This window comes from Oncorhynchus clarkii, chromosome 5, assembly GCF_045791955.1.
Source record: "Oncorhynchus clarkii lewisi isolate Uvic-CL-2024 chromosome 5, UVic_Ocla_1.0, whole genome shotgun sequence".
Lineage (NCBI taxonomy): Eukaryota > Metazoa > Chordata > Actinopteri > Salmoniformes > Salmonidae > Oncorhynchus > Oncorhynchus clarkii.
Window position 1 is genome coordinate 64,200,382 of NC_092151.1, and position 24,770 is coordinate 64,225,151.

The 24,770-nt window shown below is 45.0% G+C and overlaps 1 protein-coding gene across 2 annotated transcripts in view; it reads right to left on the bottom strand.

Annotated features, from left to right (window-relative positions):
* LOC139409211 (sema domain, transmembrane domain (TM), and cytoplasmic domain, (semaphorin) 6Bb) overlaps positions 1-24,770 on the bottom strand; it is a 137,682-nt gene that overhangs the window by 8,328 nt on the left and 104,584 nt on the right. For both annotated transcript variants that reach the window (XM_071154045.1, XM_071154046.1), the window contains exon 16: positions 23,838-23,896. In XM_071154045.1, the coding sequence (XP_071010146.1) occupies positions 23,838-23,896 (59 nt within the window). The remainder of the gene's footprint in view (positions 1-23,837; positions 23,897-24,770) is intronic.

Sequence of the window (24,770 nt, forward strand, 5' to 3'; positions counted from 1 at the left end):
CGAACACTGAGCACGTCTTGGGCTTGCAGCTCCAATTACAAGAGAACAACACTGAGGCAGGAGCAGCCTAGTTAGTGGAGGAGATTGGGAGGAATGGGCCAGGCGGAGGGATATGGCGCTATGAAGGCAGACTAACTAACTGCCATGTGTTTGTGCTTCTTTCAGGGGGTAGTCACCAAGCTACGGAGCTCACACCTTTCACAGTCTTTCATTTCTATGTTGCGGTTAATCTTCCCCATCTCTCTCTCCATTTGTCTGCAGCCACCGTCTTCTGTTCCCTCGCTTCCCTGATCTTCTCCTACTCTCTCCTCTATTCCAGTGGCATGTCCTTTAATCTCTCTCTCTCGCTCCTTCTCTCTCTCTCGCTCCATCTCCAGGGATATCCCTCTGATTCCTTCCCTCCATTCCTCCACCCTCCATCTCAACCCTGCCTCGCACCCTCCTGCCCTCTCCCCCATGGACCCTGGCTCGGAGTAGCCCAGCCTAATGAAAAGGCGCAGTGGCCCTGGCTCTTGGTTAAGATTCCCTTCATTAAAACACTGGCAGCGTATGGATTTGCTCTGCCCATGCTTGCAAATTGGCTGGCCTTTTAGTGGTGGGGTTATTGATTTTCAAACCCAACATGGTGTCAGTGAGGCCGGGTATGCGGTGACTGGAAACATGCAGTTATTAACTGTGATGCTGCCTGCTGCAGTGTAGGGGGATATAAACTACTGTACCAGCGAGTGGGTTGGCTCACACATGAAACACATCCTACTTTCAAACTACAGCACAAAAGCAGCAACACACTCCCGATGGACATGCATATGACACAAACATATCTGAGGTTGAGTGGGACTGACATTATCTGTGTTATAGAATGATCTGAGGGACTTGGATCTAGGAACCTACTGTTTCTCTGCATGGCAATGTATTTGTATGTACCCTGTGCATGCACGTGTCAGTGCATGTGTGTACTGTATATATGGACGAGATGTGTGTGTGTGTGTGTGTGTGTGTGTGTGTGTGTGTGTGTGTGTGTGTTAGATGAGAATAAGGGACTGCACTCATGGTTCAGTGATTTAGCTCATCATCCTCTCTCTCTTTATCTTGCTACCATTCTTTCTCTCTCTGTTAAAAGACAGACTACGGGCTCTATCTTGCTACTTTCTCTCTTTGTCTCTATTTTTCTTTCTCTGTCTTTCTCTCGCTCCCTCTTACTCTGTTGGAAGTCTGCAGGCTCTTTCTGGGTCGCTCTCTCTCCCTCTTAACCTCTTCCTCTCTCTCTCGCTCTCCTGCTGTAATCTGGGTCCCCCTCCTCCACTCCTCTTCAGTCAGACAAATTGGAGTTTCAAAGTCTGAGCCTTGCTACACCATAAACACTGTGTTTACTCATAGGGCTGGTGGACATGGCATTTATAGTTCCTCTGACCACATTACCAAGGTAGAGTAGTGACTGAGTGAGATTCCTGGAGGTTGTGTAGAACCTTATAAGGTCTGGTCTGAGGTGCCTTTACTGATCAATATGGTAAAACATTTATGAACCCCAGCATGTGTTTTCAATTAAAATTCCATAGCATTTCCACAGAAATCTGCTATTGGAATCAGGCTTCCACATTTCTATTAGACATATTAAAGTTTGACTTATTAAGGTAGCTAATTATGTTCTAATTGCATCCACTCAGTAGTCCACTGTGCTGCTACAATGCCCACTCTGCTGCTTGGGGTAAATGATAGGGTACAGATGATTTATTTTAAAAAATATATATATTTTACCTTTATTTAACTAGGCAAGTCAATGACGGCCTAGGAACAGTGGGTTAACTGCCTGTTCAGGGGCAGAATTACAGCTCTGTACCTTGTCAGCTCTGGGATTTGAACTTCTGGTTACTAGTCCAACGCTCTAACCACTAGGCTACCCTGCCACCCCAATAAGGGTGTGTTAAATTCATTTCCATTGCAGGAAGTTAGTTCCCTCCCATGCTGTGGACAATTTGTTGAGCGGGAAACCATCAGTCAGTTAAGTGGTTCGTTTGTGTTATACAAAACATGATATCTTATTTTAATACATTCTAACCTTGCTTTTCATATCACGCCTCAGCCTTTTGCAACAACTTAACAAGGTGGATGCTGTTAGCACTTTCAGCTGCATTCAATGTAAATAAAACAGCTGTGCTGTGGATTGTTTTTCAGAGAAGTGTGTCTCGGAGGGATGCCGTTTCCAATAACACCCTGTACCCTACGATTATGGTTGTGGCTGGCGTTGGGTAGTCATTTATATCCTCAATTTAGGTGTAAAGGAAAAGAACACCGTATAAACTATTAATAAATATTCAGGAGATACGTCACAGGCAATAAATTATATACCTGGGCCGTGTTATTAGTCTAACGATCCACCGGGAGTTTCAATCTCACATTCCCCAATCACGTACCTCGCAATTTCAACTTAATCTTTCTCACATGCTAAAGACATACATCTAGTGTGCCATGGCTGTATGCACCATGATATATGACTGCAGGAGAAAACACACTACTATTTGTTGAGGTTAACACCTCAGTGTTGATGTGTTGGATTTGTTCCCATCACACATGGGACATTGACTTCCGGCGCCGACAGAGATGGCCGCCTCGCTTCGCGTTCCTAGGAAACTATGCAGTTTTTTGTTTTTTTACGTGTTATTTCTTACATTAGTACCCCAGGTCATCTTAGGTTTCATCACATACAGTCGAGAAGAACTACTGAATATAAGATCAGCGTCAACTCACCATCAGTACGACCAAGAATACGCTTTTCGCGACGCGGATCCTGTGCTCTGCCTTACAAACAGGACAACGGAGTGGATCCCATGCAGCGACCCAAAAAAACGACTCCGAAAAAGAGGGAAACGAGGCGGTCTTCTGGTCAGACTCCGGAGACGGGCACATCGTGCACCATTCCCTAGCATTCTTCTTGCCAATGTCCAGTCTCTTGACAACAAGGTTGATGAAATCCGAGCAAGGGTAGCATTCCAGAGGGACATCAGAGACTGTAACGTTCTTTGCTTCACGGAAACGTGGCTTACTGGAGAGACGCTATCCGAAGCGGTGCAGCCAACAGGTTTCTCCACGCATCGCGCAGACAGGAAAAAACATCTTTCTGGTAAAAAGAGGGGCGGGGGCGTATGCCTTATGACTAACGTGACATGGTGTGATGAAAGAAACATACAGGAACTCAAATCCTTCTGTTCACCTGATTTAGAATTCCTCACAATCAAATGTAGACCGCATTATCTACCAAGAGAATTCTCTTCGATTATAATCACAGCCGTATATATCCCCCCCCAAGCAGACACATCGTTGGCTCTGAATGAACTTTATTTGACTCTTTGCAAACTGGAAACCATTTATCCGGAGGCTGCATTCATTGTAGCTGGGGATTTTAACAAGGCTAATCTGAAAACAAGACTCCCCAAATTTTATCAGCATATCGATTGCGCAACCAGGGGTGGAAAGACCTTGGATCATTGTTACTCTAACTTCCGCGACGCATATAAGGCCTTGCCCCGCCCCCCTTTCGGAAAAGCTGACCACGACTCCATTTTGTTGATCCCTGCCTACAGACAGAAACTAAAACAAGAGGCTCCCACGCTGAGGTCTGTCCAACGCTGGTCCGACCAAGCTGACTCCACACTCCAAGACTGCTTCCATCACGTGGACTGGGACATGTTTCGTATTGCATCAGACAACAACATTGACGAATACGCTGATTCGGTGTGCGAGTTCATTAGAACGTGCGTTGAAGATGTCATTCCCATAGCAACGATTAAAACATTCCCTAACCAGAAACCGTGGATTGATGGCAGCATTCGTGTGAAACTGAAAGCGCGAACCACTGCTTTTAATCAGGGCAAGGTGTCTGGTAACATGACCGAATACAAACAGTGCAGCTATTCCCTCCGCAAGGCTATCAAACAAGCTAAGCGTCAGTACAGAGACAAAGTAGAATCTCAATTCAACGGCTCAGACACAAGAGGCATGTGGCAGGGTCTACAGTCAATCACGGACTACAGGAAGAAATCCAGCCCAGTCACGGACCAGGATGTCCTGCTCCCAGGCAGACTAAATAACTTTTTTGCCCGCTTTGAGGACAATACAGTGCCACTGACACGGCCTGCAACGAAAACTTGCGGTCTCTCCTTCACTGCAGCCGAGGTGAGTAAGACATTTAAACGTGTTAACCCTCGCAAGGCTGCAGGCCCAGACGGCATCCCCAGCCGCGCCCTCAGAGCATGCGCAGACCAGCTGGCCGGTGTGTTTACGGACATATTCAATCAATCCCTATACCAGTCTGCTGTTCCCACATGCTTCAAGAGGGCCACCATTGTTCCTGTTCCCAAGAAAGCTAAGGTAACTGAGCTAAACGACTACCGCCCCGTAGCACTCACTTCCGTCATCATGAAGTGCTTTGAGAGACTAGTCAAGGACCATATCACCTCCACCCTACCTGACACCCTAGACCCACTCCAATTTGCTTACCGCCCAAATAGGTCCACAGACGATGCAATCTCAACCACACTGCACACTGCCCTAACCCATCTGGACAAGAGGAATACCTATGTGAGAATGCTGTTCATTGACTACAGCTCGGCATTCAACACCATAGTACCCTCCAAGCTCGTCATCAAGCTCGAGACCCTGGGTCTCGACCCCGCCCTGTGCAACTGGGTACTGGACTTCCTGACGGGCCGCCCCCAGGTGGTGAGGGTAGGCAACAACATCTCCTCCCCGCTGATCCTCAACACTGGGGCCCCACAAGGGTGCGTTCTGAGCCCTCTCCTGTACTCCCTGTTCACCCACGACTGCGTGGCCACGCACGCCTCCAACTCAATCATCAAGTTTGCGGACGACACAACAGTGGTAGGCTTGATTACCAACAACGACGAGACGGCCTACAGGGAGGAGGTGAGGGCCCTCGGAGTGTGGTGTCAGGAAAATAACCTCACACTCAACGTCAACAAAACTAAGGAGATGATTGTGGACTTCAGGAAACAGCAGAGGGAACACCCCCCTATCCACATCGATGGAACAGTAGTGGAGAGGGTAGCAAGTTTTAAGTTCCTCGGCATACACATCACAGACAAACTGAATTGGTCCACTCACACAGACAGCATTGTGAAGAAGGCGCAGCAGCGCCTCTTCAACCTCAGGAGGCTGAAGAAATTCGGCTTGTCACCAAAAGCACTCACAAACTTCTACAGATGCACAATCGAGAGCATCCTGGCGGGCTGTATCACCGCCTGGTACGGCAACTGCTCCGCCCTCAACCGTAAGGCTCTCCAGAGGGTAGTGAGGTCTGCACAACGCATCACCGGGGGCAAACTACCTGCCCTCCAGGACACCTACACCACCCGATGTCACAGGAAGGCCATAAAGATCATCAAGGACATCAACCACCCGAGCCACTGCCTGTTCACCCCGCTATCATCCAGAAGGCGAGGTCAGTACAGGTGCATCAAAGCTGGGACCGAGAGACTGAAAAACAGCTTCTATCTCAAGGCTATCAGACTGTTAAACAGCCACCACTAACATTGAGTGGCTGCTGCCAACACACTGACACTGACTCAACTCCAGCCACTTTAATAATGGGAATTGATGGGAAATGATGTAAATATATCACTAGCCACTTTAAACAATGCTACCTTATATAATGTTACTTACCCTACATTATTCATCTCATAGGCATACGTATATACTGTACTCTATATCATCGACTGTATCCTTATGTAATACATGTATCACTAGCCACTTTAACTATGCCACTTTGTTTACATACTCATCTCATATGTATATACTGTACTCGATACAATCTACTGTATCTGCCTATGCTGCTCTGTACCATCACTCATTCATATATCCTTATGTACATATTCTTTATCCCCTCACACTGTGTACAAGACAGTAGTTTTGGAATTGTTAGTTAGATTACTTGTTGGTTATTACTGCATTGTCGGAACTAGAAGCACAAGCATTTCGCTACACTCGCATTAACATCTGCTAACCATGTGTATGTGACAAATAAAAATTTGATTTGATTGATTTGATTTGACATTGCTGAAGGTTTAGTAGGTGGATGATTACACCATCCAGCCTTGGTTGAAACTCCAGCCCATCTGGTTGACTGATTGAATCTTCTCCTCTGATTTGCGACACACGTTTTATAAAATGTCTCCTGCACCATACCTCCTCTCCTTAATGGGTCCTGGTTCTAAAAATGGGTCCTGGCTCTAAAAATGGGTCCTGGCTCTAAAAATGCCTCCTGTACACAATGAGGCCAATCCTCAGAAAGATGAGGCATCAGACACCCAGTTTGCATCCTGACGGGCCTACCCCAGGTGGTGAGGGAAGGCAACAATACCTCCGCCATGCTGATCCTCAAAACGGGGGTCCCCCAGGGGTATGTGCTCAGCCCCTTCCTGTACTTCCTGTTCATCCATGACTGAGTGGCCACGCATGACTCCAAATCAATCATCAAGTTGTAGAGGTGCTGATGATTCATTTGGAGTCACCTCAGGTGGCTGAAGAAATTTGTCATGGCCCCTAAGACCCTCTTACCAGGCCATCAACCTGTTTAACAGCCATCACTAGCGGTCTACCAGGTGATGCACTCACTCACTCATACAAAACACGCACACACAAGCTAGCACACACACCTCATACTCACAAACAATGTTCCCTCTAATATTTTTCAGGCACTGAGCAAATTTCAAGTCTGCTGAGCGCAAATTTGAACATTGTGAAAATGCTGTGCAACTTCCAGCGTGCGTTTACCGTGAACACTGAGGCTGTACCCGTTTTAAGTTACAGTTTTAACAGTGGCCATGTAGGCTACTGTGGCTATTTGATCATAATGTAGGCCTCCCAGAGTTGCCTACCATCAAAAACAATGGAGCTAATGTATCCCATTACATTTTAACATGGAAATAGCTGTTCTTTCATTCAATCTACAGTAGCAGCCAATGTGTGGTGTTCAATGTAGGCCGACATTCATAAGGGGCGGCAGGTAGCCTAGTGATTAGAGCGTTGGGCCAGTAACCGGAAGATTGCTAGCTCGAATCCCCGAGCTGACAAGGTAAAAATCTGTCATTCTACCCCTGAACAAGGCAGTTAGCCCACTGTTTCTAGGCCGTCATTGTAAATAAGAATTTGTTCTTAACTGACTTGCCTAATTAAAAATAAAAACATGCAAGGCCTGACATTAACCTGTTTATCCACTTGTCCTTCAGACAAGGAGGTGACTGAAAATGCAAGAAATGATGCAAGAAACCCCTTTACAAAATAAAATGCATTATTATTCTTATTACAGAGAATCAGACACATTATGCCTTTTGGGTACTTAGTTTCTTCAAAATAAAACACTGCCTCTCAATTTGTTTTTTTACCTGACTGGCTTTTCAAAGAAATGTACCCATTTTGTGCTCTTGTAGGAAGCAATCACTCTCCCATTGCTGACTACAAATGATCTATAACTGTGCAAATAATTCACTAACTAGCAAAGGATATGAACAAAATGTGCACACATGGCTACATGCAGCTCTCGCTCTGATCTCAAAACAAGCGCATCTACTCATAAAATGGCACAGATCCATACAGTATGTGGCAATGGTCTATTTGCATGTAGGCCAACTGCTGCCCTGATTGGTTATGCCACACTGTCTGTGTAGAGTACAGGTGCTTGTCAATGCAATAGAATCCTACTCCGATGCGTTCTGCCTACAACAAAATCTCTTGCTTAGTTAGTTTTGCATACTAAGTCTTGCGTAGTTCGTTTTGTTTCGGTATGTTGCATTGGAAGTGGCTAGTATTGCGTTGATTCGATTACAATTCCCACAGTAAATGGAAACGTTAATAGTGTTAACTAACAGGGTAAACTCTAGAAAGTTGAGTGAAGTTCAATCTTGTGCTTCTCTGTGGGTTGATACTGTATTTCTTCTGTGGGGCACACACACACACACACACACACACACACACACACACACACACACACACACACACACACACACACACACACACACACACACACACACACACACACACACACACACACACACACACACACACACACACACACACACACACACACACACACACACACACACACACACACAGCCAACGCTGCTATCCCATGTTATAGAGACATTGAACCACTGGTCAATTCCTGTTTCACACTGTGTTTTTAAATACTGTATCCCCGACATTGCTTATTCTAATATTTCTTCTACTGTACATTGTATTTTATTTGCACCGTTTATACACATCGGATATTTATTTATATACTGGATTCTTGACATAGCTCACTCTATATTCTATGTACTGCTGTACATTCTTGACATAGCTCACTCTATATTTTATGTACTGCTGTACATTCTTGACATAGCTCACTCTATATTCTATGTACTGCTGTACATTCTTGACATAGCTCACTCTATATTCTATGTACATTCTTGACATTCGACTGCATTCTTAGGAGGAAGCAACATAAGCATTTCGCTACACCGCTATAACTCCTGCTAAACACGACCAATAAACTTTGATTGGATTTTTTACCTGCGAACAGAGTGCTGGATTAGGGACAGTGCTAATCCCAAGGGTCTCAAAAGGATGTCACTCTGTGGGGGTTAAGAATGAGGCATTATGGGGCTCTGGGACCCAACTAACTGCGGGTAAGAACACTATTTCTCAGCCATGCAGCATAAAGATGTCGGATCTTAACTTGATCACTCTTTTGCCACAGAGAGTTTTCCTGCTGCATCAGGAGATTCAAATGAGTCTCACGAGTCCCTGAAAACGAGCAGTTCTCTTTCTCTCCATGTGGGGGCAGTCGAATCATTGGGATCAGGGCTTGCGTTCAAAATCATTTTCTCTCAATGTGTAATTACATGAGTCTGACATGCAAAAACGTGGTATATTTGGAAAGACAACATCTTGGAGATTAGGAGGAAATGATCAGAAGATAGATAAGAGTTACATAGTTCAGAATACACAAGATCAAGCACACACAAAATAACCGTTTAAAATGTTTCATTGACAAGCTATAAGTGAATTATTGATGACTAGAGCTGGAAACGTATCAGATGGCTTCCACAACATGTGAACAATATCAGAAAAAATGGGATTGTTAGACCTAACAACTAGACACGGGCAGATGTTTTAGTAAGTGGTGTCAGGTGTGGTCACGGGACGTTTCCAAGTGTGCTTAAACCTCTCCAAAGTGGCATATGTCTGTAAATGAGATAATACCAGGGCTATTACATATGTGCAATCCCTAAATGCCATTTGTTCAGTATAAAACACAATTTCTACCATATCAACCTCACTCAAACATTGTGGTGTTATAGGGTATCCAGGATACATTCAAGTGTCCTTTCAACCTCTCCAAAGTGTCCGAATGTGGTAATTGCACTGTTTTTACACACTGGATGTGCCTAAAAGTTACACTTTACTATAAAAACAAAATTTATACAACACCAACCTCTCTCAAACATTGTGGTGGTGTTGGGGCGTATACAGGAGATATGGATACCTACAGCGCGTAAGCAGGCAACATCATATTTTTGATGCACAAAGATATAGTCACTCGGTGGAAATTTGATGTTGCAATTAAGTCATACATCCCTGCCAACCTAAAGATTCATTTGATACCCCCCATGTAGCTAGAGCTCAAACACAGAACATACAGTGCCTTGCGAAAGTATTCGGCCCCCTTGAACTTTGCGACCTTTTGCCACATTTCAGGCTTCAAACATAAAGATATAAAACTGTATTTTTTTGTGAAGAATCAACAACAAGTGGGACACAATCATGAAGTGGAACGACATTTATTGGATATTTCAAACTTTTTTAACAAATCAAAAACTGAAAAATTGGGCGTGCAAAATTTTTCAGCCCCCTTAAGTTAATACTTTGTAGCGCCACCTTTTGCTGCGATTACAGCTGTAAGTCGCTTGGGGTATGTCTCTATCAGTTTTGCACATCGAGAGACTGAACATTTTTCCCATTCCTCCTTGCAAAACAGCTCGAGCTCAGTGAGGTTGGATGGAGAGCATTTGTGAACAGCAGTTTTCAGTTCTTTCCACAGATTCTCGATTGGATTCAGGTCTGGACTTTGACTTGGCCATTCTAACACCTGGATATGTTTATTTTTGAACCATTCCATTGTAGATTTTGCTTTATGTTTTGGATCATTGTCTTGTTGGAAGACAAATCTCCGTCCCAGTCTCAGGTCTTTTGCAGACTCCATCAGGTTTTCTTCCAGAATGGTCCTGTATTTGGCTCCATCCATCTTCCCATCAATTTTAACCATCTTCCCTGTCCCTGCTGAAGAAAAGCAGGCCCAAACCATGATGCTGCCACCACCATGTTTGACAGTGGGGATGGTGTGTTCAGCTGTGTTGCTTTTACGCCAAACATAACGTTTTGCATTGTTGCCAAAAAGTTCAATTTTGGTTTCATCTGACCAGAGCACCTTCTTCCACATGTTTGGTGTGTCTCCCAGGTGGCTTGTGGCAAACTTTAAACGACACTTTTTATAGATATCTTTAAGAAATGGCTTTCTTCTTGCCACTCTTCCATAAAGGCCAGATTTGTGCAATATACGACTGATTGTTGTCCTATGGACAGAGTCTCCCACCTCAGCTGTAGATCTCTGCAGTTCATCCAGAGTGATCATGGGCCTCTTGGCTGCATCTCTGATCAGTCTTCTCCTTGTATGAGCTGAAAGTTTAGAGGGACGGCCAGGTCTTGGTAGATTTGCAGTGGTCTGATACTCCTTCCATTTCAATATTATCGCTTGCACAGTGCTCCTTGGGATGTTTAAAGCTTGGGAAATCTTTTTGTATCCAAATCTGGCTTTAAACTTCTTCACAACAGTATCTCGGACCTGCCTGGTGTGTTCCTTGTTCTTCATGATGCTCTCTGCGCTTTTAACGGACCTCTGAGACTATCACAGTGCAGGTGCATTTATACGGAGACTTGATTACACACAGGTGGATTGTATTTATCATCATTAGTCATTTAGGTCAACATTGGATCATTCAGAGATCCTCACTGAACTTCTGGAGAGAGTTTGCTGCACTGTAGATGAGTAGATGAACGGATGATCTCCGCATGTGTGGTTCCCACCCTGAAGCATGGAGGAGGTGTGATGGTGCTTTGCTTGTGTCACTGTCAGTGATTTATTTAGAATTCAAGGCACACTCAAGGCAGCATGGCTACCACAGCATTCTGCAACAATACGCTATCCCATCTGGTTTGCGCTTAGTGGGACTATCATTTGTTTTTCAACAGGACAATGACCCAACACACCTCCAGGCTGTGTAAGGGCTATTTGACCAAGAAGGAGAGTTATGGAGTGCTGCATCAGATGACCTGGTCGCCACAATCACCCAACCTCAACCCAATTGAGATGGTTTGGGATGAGTTGGACCGCAGAGTGAAGGAAAAGCACCCAACAAGTGCTCAGCATATGTGGGAACTCCTTCAAGACTGTTGGGAAAGAATTCCAGGTGAAGCTGGGAATGCCAAGAGTGTGAAAAGTTGTCATCAAGGCAAAGGGTGGCTACTTTGAAGAATCTAAAATCTAAAATATATTTTGATTTGTTTAACACTTCTTTAGTTACTAAATTATTCCATATATGTTATTTCATAGTTTTGAGGTCTTAACTATTATTCTACAATGTAGAAAATAGTAAAAAATAAAGAAAAATCCTTGAATGAGTAGGTGTGTCCAACGTTTTGATTGGTTCTGTATCTTGAAAGACTTTGGTTGCAAGCAGGACTAAGGTAACACTGACATCTTTTAGTGAGCGGTAATGGTGACCAATAATGGTTGCAATTGAGATCAGCTGTGCGGGTGAATTTAGCGTGTATTGATGGTTTAACGAGACATCAGCTTGTGATAATCTTAGTGCCATTGATGGTTGCAATAGGCCGTTGTTATTTTGGTTTATTTTCCATTAGGCCACATTCTGTAGGCTAACTGTTAGCCTCTCCATTGTTACATAATGAAAGGTGTGAAGACGAATAATAGGCTGCTGTGTTTCCCTGGCTGAGTTCATGAGCTGATTTGGGCCATCAGTTGATTGACAGATGTAGGCCTACTGTTGAACGATACATTTTTCTCCAGTGTGGATGCTCATCCACGTTTTATAGTTAGGCAGTAGCCTATGTATAATTTATCAATATTGTTCTGGTCTTTGGTGTGGATTGAAAGCCTGCATTGTGTGGCTTTTAATATTTCATTTCAGAAAGCTGTCAACTTGTTTATGCACTTGAGTCTATCCAAAGACAATTTTGCTGAGCTGAGACACTTTATTTAAATCATTTTAAGAAGTAAAATGAATAGTCTGATCATTTACACATCAAAGAAAACACAATTCACTTTTGGATCTAATGTAGGCTCAGGCTGGTCACTACAGTATAATCACCCAGCATTGGGTGTGAACTCATGAGGCTTGGAGCCTGGCGCACGCTACATAGACCACTGCACTACGGCAGTTCACAACGCTCTAGAAAGCACTAAGAATACTATGAATACTGATGATATATAGGTGCGTCGTTTTTTTAATGATTTTGTTTTAAGCTTTCCCGAAACCTTTACCACTCGGAATTAATGCCTAAACTGTTAACATTTGAATTATTTCTGTTTTAACTCTGTATCCATGCGGAATTAACCCTGTAACCACACAGAATGAATGCATCAAAAATAGACCTTAATCTATGAGTCAAAGGGCAGTAGGCCGGATTCAAACCCATGTTGACTCTGGCATATGTGTGCCAGGTCAGTGGCTGTAACCGCTGGAACACACAGGCATTGTGGAAAACCAATAATTGACTCTGCCTATTGCTTGCCTTCAACATACAATAAAACAATCAATCTAAAACAATTGCTTTTTCCTAACGTAAAATACATATACCCCCTACAAATATGTCCATTTATAATAATCCACATTAGAATTCACACGAGATGCGCTGTAGCCTGCATGTACCCTACATAAGGTACAATGGAGGTATGGTGGGCGTTGTATATACAAACACCGCTTCCAGCTGCCCCCTGGCAGCAGTTCTAGATATTTTTTCAGCTATTCAAATCTTAAAGCTGCAGGATTATTTTCCTCCTGCACAAAAGGGATCCAATTAAGATCTGACATCTGTAGAACGCAATTATCCATCACCAGATCAGCACTCTGCAGTTCGACATGAATGTGTATCGTTGGGGTTCTTTATTTCCTGTTGACATGCAGCAGCCCAATGGTGGTGTGTTAGCCAGCGGTAGGGCCTCTCACGACCGCTGCTTGCTCTCTCTGATACCAGCTGATACCAGAGCTGCTAGCCTATCAGTTTTCACCCTGCTATCTGGTCTCTCTCTGCTCTCCCTGCTCTCTCTCTCCTGCAGGTGGCTGACACACGACTCCCCATCTCTCCTGCCTCTCTCTCCTCACCACACTCCTCACAGGAGAGACCCAAGTGAAAGAGAAGAAGCCCTCCAGGAGTTCTCACATCTCTCCAGATATTCAGGATTGATGCTGCACTCTTTGAAACGAACTGCACCCACCCCCTTCCCACCACCCGCTCATCCTCTGCAGAGGAACGTAGGCCCTCACATTTCACAAACCCGCACCTCTTGTGTAGCGAGGGGCGTCAGTCAGAGCTGCAGTTCAAGCATCTCAGATCTTTGCTCCATGGTTGAGATGTGTGTGAGTGGAATGGTAGGCTGGCGTCTGCTGTGTGTGGGTCGCTTCACCCTCCCTCTCGTTGTGTGAGGAGCGGAGCGAAGACAGCCAAGCAGGGATGACTTCAGCGTAGTCAAGGTCACCAAGCCCTCCCATAGCAGACAGAAATGGACTTCTGCAGTGTCTCAGCCGGGTTCAGCGTCAGGGAACCCATTTGTCATCTGGAGGTTTAAATGCTGTACTTACTACTCCCACAATGTAAATATAAAGCACTAATCTTTATCCCAATGTAAATATATAGCACTAGTCTTTACGGTCTCCTTTCAGGCCTCAAAGAGGAACACTCCCTAACCCACACCAAGCCGCACCAATTAGAATGACCCGATGTCGTAAATTTGCCAACTAATTTTCTCTCCCTCCCGCTTCCACTCCCCCGGAGTCCTTGCTCTGCAGTTGTCACCCGCTAACATCACGCAACTGCTTCGGTTCACTCATGCTCTCACTTCATTGATGTGCTGTGGACCTCAATTAAACTGATTGCAACCCGCTGTTCTCCAAGTCAAAACACTGGCTTACTTCGGAAAATATTTTCACAGTGCCATAATTGCTTCCATCTGTAACTGCTCGGCTCGCTGGTGAAGGCATGTCATTATGCCTGAGTGCTTTCACGGCGGCGGGGAAGGAGCGAGTGGCGAGAGAGTGACGAAGGAGCGTAAGAGTTGACTATTGTCTTTTGTCTTTGTTCACACCAGTAGTGGTACATGGGTAAAATCACATGGGAAGCCAAGCCAGAAAAAAATCCATATTACAACCTGTGTGTTGTGATAATTGTGTTGTTTGATCTATAACCTGTTAGTTCATATGCCTTGCAACCGTGATATATAGGCCTAAAGGCCGAGACAATAAGAAGACACAGTGGCAGAATAAATTCAACCACACATTTGTTTCATTACAAAACTGGAGAGCAACATCTGTCCGGTGAAGTCCACAAAACATATTGCATGTAACAAACAGTTACATGACCTACAGCATGGACAAGCAAGTTCATGTTTCCGACATTTTCAGACCACTAAACAACTATTAATTTAGAACCACGTAGAGTTCCCACAAGTCGCAAAGAAAACAGAAGATGCCTCCACTATTCCAGCACCATTTCAACATCATCAAATAATCTATGCTTAGTCTAATACAGTAAGTCAAAGATACCAAAAACAATTTAGTCCAATAAACATAAGCTAAATATGATGCTGCTGTCCATGGATCTGATTTCTGTGTGTGCCTGTGCGCGTGCCTGTGTGTTTGTGCAAGTAGAAAAATGTTGACTCCCCCGACTTGTAGAGAAACGCCAGTGCCATCCTTCTCTCTTTCATGTTGACAAAACGGTCTATCACTCTGTCATACAGTACACAATTTTATTTGTTGTTGTCCTGCTACCTGGCTGAAATGCTTTCTCGCTAGCCTAACTTAATTTGATGGGCAACGTTAGCTAGTTAATATTAGCCATCTACATCTATCCACATATTGAACTTAGACCTTCGTACATCAGCTGATATCTCAAAGTGCTGTACAGAAACCCAGCCTAAAACCCCAAACAGCAAGCAATGCAGGTGTAGAAGCACGGTGGCTAGGAAAAACTCCCTAGAAAGGCCAAAACCTAGGAAGAAACCTAGAGAGGAACCAGGCTATGAGGGGTGGCCAGTCCTCTTCTGGCTGTGCCGGGTGGAGATTATAACATAACAGAACATGGCCTTTGACTTGGCTGTGCCGGGTGGAGATTATAACATAACAGAACATGGCCTTTGACTTGGCTGTGCCGGGTGGAGATTATAACATAACAGAACATGGCCTTTGACTTGGCTGTGCCGGGTGGAGATTATAACATAACAGAACATGGCCTTTGACTTGGCTGTGCCGGGTGGAGATTATAACATAACAGAACATGGCCTTTGACTTGGCTGTGCCGGGTGGAGATTATAACATAACAGAACATGGCCTTTGACTTGGCTGTGCGAGTAAAACATTTAATTAGTCGCATCAGTGCGAGCTGAACATTCATTACAAGGTCACCTCAATCAAATGTTTCAAAAACATATTTTTTTGGCTGTTAAAACCATTATTTGGTCAAACAGTAAAGTGCATTATCCCTGTAATGAAAGTGTCAGCTCAGCCCCTAGGCCTGTTTCCCAAGGGCCTGTTTCCCTAGGGCCTGTTTCCATATGACCTGTTTCCCTAGGGCCTGTTTCCCTATGGCCTGTTTCCCTGGGGCCTGTTTCCCCTTTGCCTGTTTCCCTGGGGCCTCAGAGAACACTGTCACGTACACTGTCTTCAAACTCCTTGTCATAGCTGAGCCAAAGCACAGCGTGCATGTAATTCCTTATCTTTAATCGGAGTGAAACCTTCAGAAAAAACAGGTAAACAGAAACGGAACGTGACACAACTGTGGCGCACACAAACACACACAGAAAATAAATAATTACCCACAACATTAGGTGGGAAAAAGGCTGCCTAAGTATGATTCCTAATCAGAGACAACGATAGACAGCTGCCTCTGATTGGGAACCACACTCGGCCAAAAACAAAGAAATAAAAAACATAGAATGCCCACCCAAATCCCACCCTGACCTAACCAAATAGAGAAATAAAACGGCTCTCTAAGGTCAGGGCATGACAGACACATGAATGTTCTTGCAACGTCTCATGAAACGAGTCATCAATACTGTATATTCTGAGAACATTAACTACATTCTAGATAAGTTCTGTTTGAACTGTTCTCCTAACTTCGACACGAAAATATGTTTAAAATAGACAGAAACTAAAACAAGAGGCTCCCACGCTGAGGTCTGTCCAACGCTGGTCCGACCAAGCTGACTCCACACTCCAAGACTGCTTCCATCACGTGGACTGGGACATGTTTCGTATTGCGTCAGACAACAACATTGACGAATACGCTGATTCGGTGTGCGAGTTCATTAGAACGTGCGTTGAAGATGTCGTTCCCATAGCAACGATTAAAACATTCCCTAACCAGAAACCGTGGATTGATGGCAGCATTCGCGTGAAACTGAAAGCGCGAACCACTGCTTTTAATCAGGGCAAGGTGTCTGGTAACATGACCGAATACAAACAGTGCAGCTATTCCCTCCGCAAGGCTATCAAACAAGCTAAGCGTCAGTACAGAGACAAAGTAGAATCTCAATTCAACGGCTCAGACACAAGAGGCATGTGGCAGGGTCTACAGTCAATCACGGACTACAGGAAGAAATCCAGCCCAGTCACGGACCAGGATGTCCTGCTCCCAGGCAGACTAAATAACTTTTTTGCCCGCTTTGAGGACAATACAGTGCCACTGACACGGCCTGCAACGAAAACATGCGGTCTCTCCTTCACTGCAGCCGAGGTGAGTAAGACATTTAAACGTGTTAACCCTCGCAAGGCTGCAGGCCCAGACGGCATCCCCAGCCGCGCCCTCAGAGCATGCGCAGACCAGCTGGCCGGTGTGTTTACGGACATATTCAATCAATCCCTATACCAGTCTGCTGTTCCCACATGCTTCAAGAGGGCCACCATTGTTCCTGTTCCCAAGAAAGCTAAGGTAACTGAGCTAAACGACTACCGCCCCGTAGCACTCACTTCCGTCATCATGAAGTGCTTTGAGAGACTAGTCAAGGACCATATCACCTCCACCCTACCTGACACCCTAGACCCACTCCAATTTGCTTACCGCCCAAATAGGTCCACAGACGATGCAATCTCAACCACACTGCACACTGCCCTAACCCATCTGGACAAGAGGAATACCTATGTGAGAATGCTGTTCATTGACTACAGCTCAGCATTCAACACCATAGTACCCTCCAAGCTCGTCATCAAGCTCGAGACCCTGGGTCTCGACCCCGCCCTGTGCAACTGGGTACTGGACTTCCTGACGGGCCGCCCCCAGGTGGTGAGGGTAGGCAACAACATCTCCTCCCCGCTGATCCTCAACACTGGGGCCCCACAAGGGTGCGTTCTGAGCCCTCTCCTGTACTCCCTGTTCACCCACGACTGCGTGGCCACGCATGCCTCCAACTCAATCATCAAGTTTGCGGACGACACAAGTGGTAGGCTTGATTACCAACATCGACGAGACGGCCTACAGGGAGGAGGTGAGGGCCCTCGGAGTGTGGTGTCAGGAAAATAACCTCACACTCAACGTCAACAAAACTAAGGAGATGATTGTGGACTTCAGGAAACAGCAGAGGGAACACCCCCCTATCCACATCGATGGAACAGTAGTGGAGAGGGTAGTAAGTTTTAAGTTCCTCGGCATACACATCACAGACAAACTGAATTGGTCCACTCACACAGACAGCATTGTGAAGAAGGCGCAGCAGCGCCTCTTCAACCTCAGGAGGCTAAAGAAATTCGGCTTGTCACCAAAAGCACTCACAAACTTCTACAGATGCACAATCGAGAGCATCCTGGCGGGCTGTATCACCGCCTGGTACGGCAACTGCTCCGCCCTCAACCGTAAGGCTCTCCAGAGGGTAGTGAGGTCTGCACAATGCATCACCGGGGGCAAACTACCTGCCCTCCAGGACACCTACACCACCCGATGTCACAGGAAGGCCATAAAGATCATCAAGGACATCAACCACCCGAGCCACTGCCTGTTCACCCCGCTATCATCCAGAAGGCGAGGTCAGTACAGGTGCATCAAAGCTGGGACCGAGAGACTGAAAAACAGCTTCTATCTCAAGGCCATCAGACTGTTAAACAGCCACCACTAACATTGAGTGGCTGCTGCCAACACACTGACACTGACTCAACTCCAGCCACTTTAATAATGGGAATTGATGGGAAATGATGTAAATATATCACTAGCCACTTTAAACAATGCTTGCTACCTTATATAATGTTACTTACCCTACATTATTCATCTCATATGCATACGTATATACTGTACTCTATATCATCGACTGTATCCTTATGTAATACATGTATCACTAGCCACTTTAACTATGCCACTTTGTTTACATACTCATCTCATATGTATAAACTGTACTCGATACCATCTACTGTATCTTGACTATGCTGCTCTGTACCATCACTCATTCATATATCCTTATGTACATATTCTTTATCCCCTCACACTGTGTACAAGACAGTAGTTTTGGAATTGTTAGTTAGATTACTTGTTGGTTATTACTGCATTGTCGGAACTAGAAGCACAAGCATTTCGCTACACTCGCATTAACATCTGCTAACCATGTGTATGTGACAAATAAAATTTGATTTGATTTGAAAATGTTCTCAGAAGGTTTTTGCTAACATACAGTTGAAGTCGGAAGTTTACATACACTTAGGTTGGAGTCATTAAAACTATTTTTTCAACCACTCCACAAATTTCTTGTTAACAAACTATAGTTTTGGCAAGTCGGTTAGGACATCTACTTTGTGCAAGACACAAGTCATTTTTCCAACAATTGTTTACAGACAGATTATTTCACTTATAATTCACAATTCCAGTGGGTCAGAAGTTTACATACACTAAGTTGACTGTGCCTTTAAACAGAAAATTCCCCAAAATTATGTCATGGCTTTAGAAGCTTCTGATAGGCTAATTGACATCATCTGAGTCAATTGGAGGTGTACCTGTGGATGTATTTCAAGGCCTACCTTCAAACTCAGTGCCTCTTTGCATGACATCATGTGATTTTTTGTTAAAATCAGCCAAGACCTCAGATTTTTTTTTTGTAGACCTCCACAAGTCTGGTTCATCCTTGGGAGCAATTTCCAAACGACTGAAGGACCACGTTCATCTGTACAAACAATGGTACGCAAGTATAAACACCATGGGACCACGCAGCCTTCATACCGCTCAGGAAGGAGACGTCTCCTAGAGATTAACGTACCTGGGTGCGAAAAGTGCAAAATAATTCTAGAACAGCAGCAAAGTACCATGTGAAGATGCTGGAGAAAACAGGTACAAAAGTATCTATATCCACAGTAAAACGAGTCCTATATCGACATAACCTGAAAGGCCGCTCACCAAGGAAGAAGCCACTGCTCCAAAACCGCCATAAAAAAGCCACACTACGGTTTGCAACTGCACATGGGGACAAAGATCGTACTTCTTGGAGAAATGTCCTCTGGCCTGATGAAACAACAATAGAACTGTTTGACCATAATGACCATCGTTATGTTTGGAGGAAAAAGGGGGAAGCTTGCAAACCGAAGAACACCATCCCAACCGTGAAGCACGCAGCATCATCTTGTGGGGTTGCTTTGCTGCAGGAGGGACTGGTGCACTTCACAAAATAGATGGCATCATGAGGCAGGAGAATTATGTGGATATATTGAAGCAACACCTCAAGACATCAGTCAGGAAGTTAAAGCTTGGTCCGAAATGGGTCTTCCAAATGGACAATGACCCCAAGCATACTTTCAAAGTTCTGGTAAAATGGCTTAAGGACAACAAAGTCAAGGTATTGGAATGGCCTTCACAAAGCCCTGACCTTACAAACCTGACTCAATTACACCAGCTCTGTCAGGAGGAATGAGCCAAAATTCACCAAACTTATTGTGGGAAGCTTGTGGAAGACTACCCAAAACGTTTGACCCAAGTTAAACATTTTAAAGGCAATGCTACCAAATACTCATTGAGTGTATGTAAACTTCTGACCCATTGGGAATGGGAATGCAATGAAAGAAATAAAAGCTGAAATAAATCATTCTCTCTACTATTATTCTGACACATCACATTCTTAAAATAAAGTGGTGATCCTAACTGACCTAAGACAGGGAATTTTTACTGTGATTAAATGTCAGGAAAAGTGAAAGACTGAGTTTAAATGTATTTGGCTAAGGTGTATGTAAACCTCCGACTTCAACTGTAGATAGAATGTTCCCATAACTAACGGAAAACTGGACACTCAAACATTAGGGATTACATTACAAAAACATTCTCTCTCCCTAGAATTGTTAGCTGGGACATCACTTTAGGGTTCTAGCCTTTTCTTATTGACTTTGTTTAACATTTTGCGAGAGCTAAAGGTCCCTTACAACAAATGAAATAGTAGACGGTTGAAGTCTAGCCCAACACTAAGCCGAGCATACCCTGCTGAAACCAATACTCCTGCCAGGCAGGTCACGACCTGGAAAACCTGAACTCTGCGGCCGCGTGGGGCAATAAACGCTGGTAAGTGGAGCTGACATGTTATATCATCCGTTGACACCACAGATAAATCCTGCTCATTATTGTTTTTACACCTCTGGAATTTATTACCTGACATGTTTAGAGGAGGTTTCAGAACTGACTGGGCTCAATGTAAACATGATTAGAAGTATACATCCAGCATTAGGCTTAGGAAGCTCTGGGGACAGAGTGATTGAGGCCCTCAGCATGCAGAGCCAAGCGCATGGAAAAACACACACACACACACACACACACACACACACACACACACACACACACACACACACACACACACACACACACACACACACACACACACACACACACACACACACACACACACACCTCTGATTGGACTCAACTGACTGAGCAGCCCTTCACCACAGGTCAGCTCAATTAAAAGCTGTGTTGTCTACATCTGCTTTGATCAGGCCTGATTTAGAGGAGACAGGCATAACAAGCTCCTGTCCTGATCTCTGAAGAAGATCTCTGTGTTGATGTGTAAAGGAAGAGGGACAGCGACCACTGCCCTCTTATCTTGGACTGGGCTGCGGTAGACCACCATGGGATATACTGTACATGCACTGAACCTTTGATACTACAGAGGGAGAAGTTGAGGTAGAGGGAGGAGGGCGAGAGAGTGAGAGTGAGAAAGAGAGCGAAAGAGGTGGGAGCAGAAGCGAGGTGAGAGAGTAGGAGCAGGCAGCCTCCATGTGTCACCTGGCAGAGTTACTGCCTTGTCACGCTGTCGGTAACAGGAGCATTGACAATTTGTTGACACCAGAGACGGCGGTAGCCTCCTCACTCCATCTGTTGCGCCCCTGTCCAGGACCACAAGCTCTGCCACGCCTCCATCCTCACCCCTTCATTACCTTCTTCCCTCACCCTCACTCCTCATCACCTTCTTCCCTCACCCTCTTCCTCAGCACCATCTTCCCTCACCCTCTCCCTCAGCCCTCATGGCTGCAGACTGCTTTAGAGATTCACTCCTGATATTTATTTGACTCAAATCGAGCCAAAGAGCAGATGAAAATCGATTCCCCCTCCTTTCCTTCGTGCGGCTACTTTTCTCTGGCTAAGGAGAGGGAGAGGCAGTTAAAGGCAAGTTATCAGAGCTGTCCATCCATCTCCCTCTGTGGGTCGCCGACAGGCCTGGCCTGGGGGGAGGGAGTGTGGTCTGGTTTGCACTTGGCTGTGGCTTCGGCTGTGTGCAGTGTCACCACTGAGGAGCTGCAGAGCCCAGCTATGCTCCTCACTCAGAAAGAGTGAGGAGGAGGGAGGGAGAGGGTGATGAATGTTGCATTACCCCATAGAGAGATGGATGGAGCATAGCAGGCTCTCTTCTATCTGCCTGCTGGAGATTCAGACAGGTGGGATATGTCAGATAGAGGTATATGGACTCAGCTGAGATTCTTCTGTCTAATCTACCTCAGAGCTTTGCAGACTCACACCTGTGTGTGTGTGTGTGTGTGTGTGTGTGTGTGTGTGTGTGTGTGTGTGTGTGTGTGTGTGTGTGTGTGTGTGTGTGTGTGTGTGTGTGTGTGTGTGTGTGTGTGATGGACTGATGTGACAATTCACAGGTTTCAAATAGTAACACTGAATGATGAAAGTCATAACTGATTTATTTTCTACTTGCAGCTTTTCGTCTTCTTCAGACTGTCTATTGAGTAGGTTGATGGCTTCAGAGATGTGTTTAGACCATCTGAGTGTTGTACACTGGGGAAGCTATGTGCTGTAAAAACTAAAATAGCATCAATGTCAGACAGAGGAAGAAATTGAAGCACAAGTTCATCACTTTCTAAGGCACAGAGCTTAATGATTCTGGCAGCTGATATGATGCTTGCGCATCCTTTTGGCAAGCGTACACAGGGCTATTCAGCACCATTCATCTTGTGACAACCAACAACACCTTTGTCAGCAGTAGTCAGGACCGCCACGCGTTTGTCATGTCAGTATCAGAACCATTATCTAAGACAGATCAGATGGGAGAATCCTGGCAACATCCTCAAAGAGACGCTGGGTGCTGAGGCTAATGCACCTTTATGTATACTGACCGACACAGGGCCAAGCAAGCTTAGGGGAAGAGTAACAAGCCACCGGACCAGCACCCCCAGACAGACAGTGATCAGGGTCCAGGGTGGTGCAGAGGGCTCCAGGGGTGAGGGAGCATCTTCAAACAGCCCCTCTGAAGACTTATGTAATATTGATCTTTGTGGCTCTCCAGGTGCATGGCAGATGAACTTGGAGAACTTGAAGAGGCGGAGGATTCATTTGCACGAATGCCTCATCAGAAGTAGCGGTGGGATCAAAATGACCAGGGAGTCAAGGAGATTTCTGTCTGAGGGATCCCTTTGCTTTGCTGTGCCGCCATCATTTTCATATCAGAAAGCAACTAGGAAAACATCAAGGCGAGGATACCCAGAGACGCATAATAATTAACCAGAAGTAGAAACAACTACAAAGCAAAGCTACAGAAGAGGAAAAAGAGAGCTTCTGAACATTGCCAAAAGTAAGAGTAAACAGAGGAGAAAACAAATATGGGTAAAACATACATGGGGATTTCTACATCTGCATTGCTTGCTCTTTGGGGTTTTAGGCTGGGTCTGAATAGAATGTTGTGACAACTGCTGATGTAATAAGGGATTTATGAAATACATTTGATTGATTATTAATGATGATATGGAGCTAGACAGCAGTAGTAGCGGCAGGTAGCATAGAGGTTAAGAGCGCTGGGCCGAAAGGTCACTAGTTTAAATCCCAGCGACGACTAGGTGAGAAATATGTTGATGTGCCCTTGAGCAAGGCTCTCAACGCTAATTGCTCTGGATAAGAGCGTCTGCTAAATTACTTAAATGTAAAATGTAGTGTATGATGTTCTACCCTTGAGTAGGCAGTTATGTAAGAAACACTGAATCAACACAAATACAGCTTAACATTACAGGATGGCAATAAACAGAAAGAAACACTTCTCTTACCATCACAGTCGCCCAAGTGGGACACGTTCCCGTGTTCTATGTCCTGCTCGAACGGCAGTCTGGAAGAGGGGAAAGACGATCATTTATCAATTCACACATAAACAATACATAGGCCTACTGCAAGCTTTGGTCATTGACAGAAACCTCTGCTTTTCTCTGGTAAACAAAACATTGTAGCAGCAAAGGACAGGAATACTTTTTTTGTGTGGAGTTGAGAGAAATAATACTGTATTGTATACCCCCAACTCTGAAAGCTGGTCTGGATCTTTCCATTCGTACTTAAAAAATAATTTACCATTTCTACTTTTTTAATAGGAGAACTTGGAAAATCAAAAGGGGCTTTGACATTATATGATGAAGCGACAAAATTAAAATTCAATTAAAATGGGTGAGTTCCAGGGCCTCCCGGGTGGCACAGTGGTTAGGGAGCTGTGCCACCAGAGACTCTGGGTTCACGCACAGGCTCTGTCGCAACCGGCCGCGACCGGGAGGTCCGTGGGGAGACGCACAATTGGCCCAGCATCGTCCAGGTTAGGGAGGGCTTGGCCGGTAGGGATATCCTTGACTCATCGCGCACCAGTGACTCCTGTGGCGAGCCGGGCACAGTGCGCGCTAACCAAGGTTGCCAGGTGCACGGTGTTTCCTCTGACACATTGGTGCGGCTGGCTTCCGGGTTGGATGCGCGCTGTGTTAAGAAGCAGTGCGGCTTGGTTGTGTATCGGAGGAAGCATGACTTTAAACCTTAGTCTCTCCCGAGAGTTGTAGTGATAAAATAAGATAGTAGCTACTAAACAATTGGATACCACGAAATTGGGGAGAAAAAGGGGTAAAATTCAACAACAAAAAATTATAATAAATGTAAAAAATGGGTGAGTTCCAACAGCAGTGAGACCAGACCAAGTGCATTGACCTCCCATGGGGACAGCAACATCA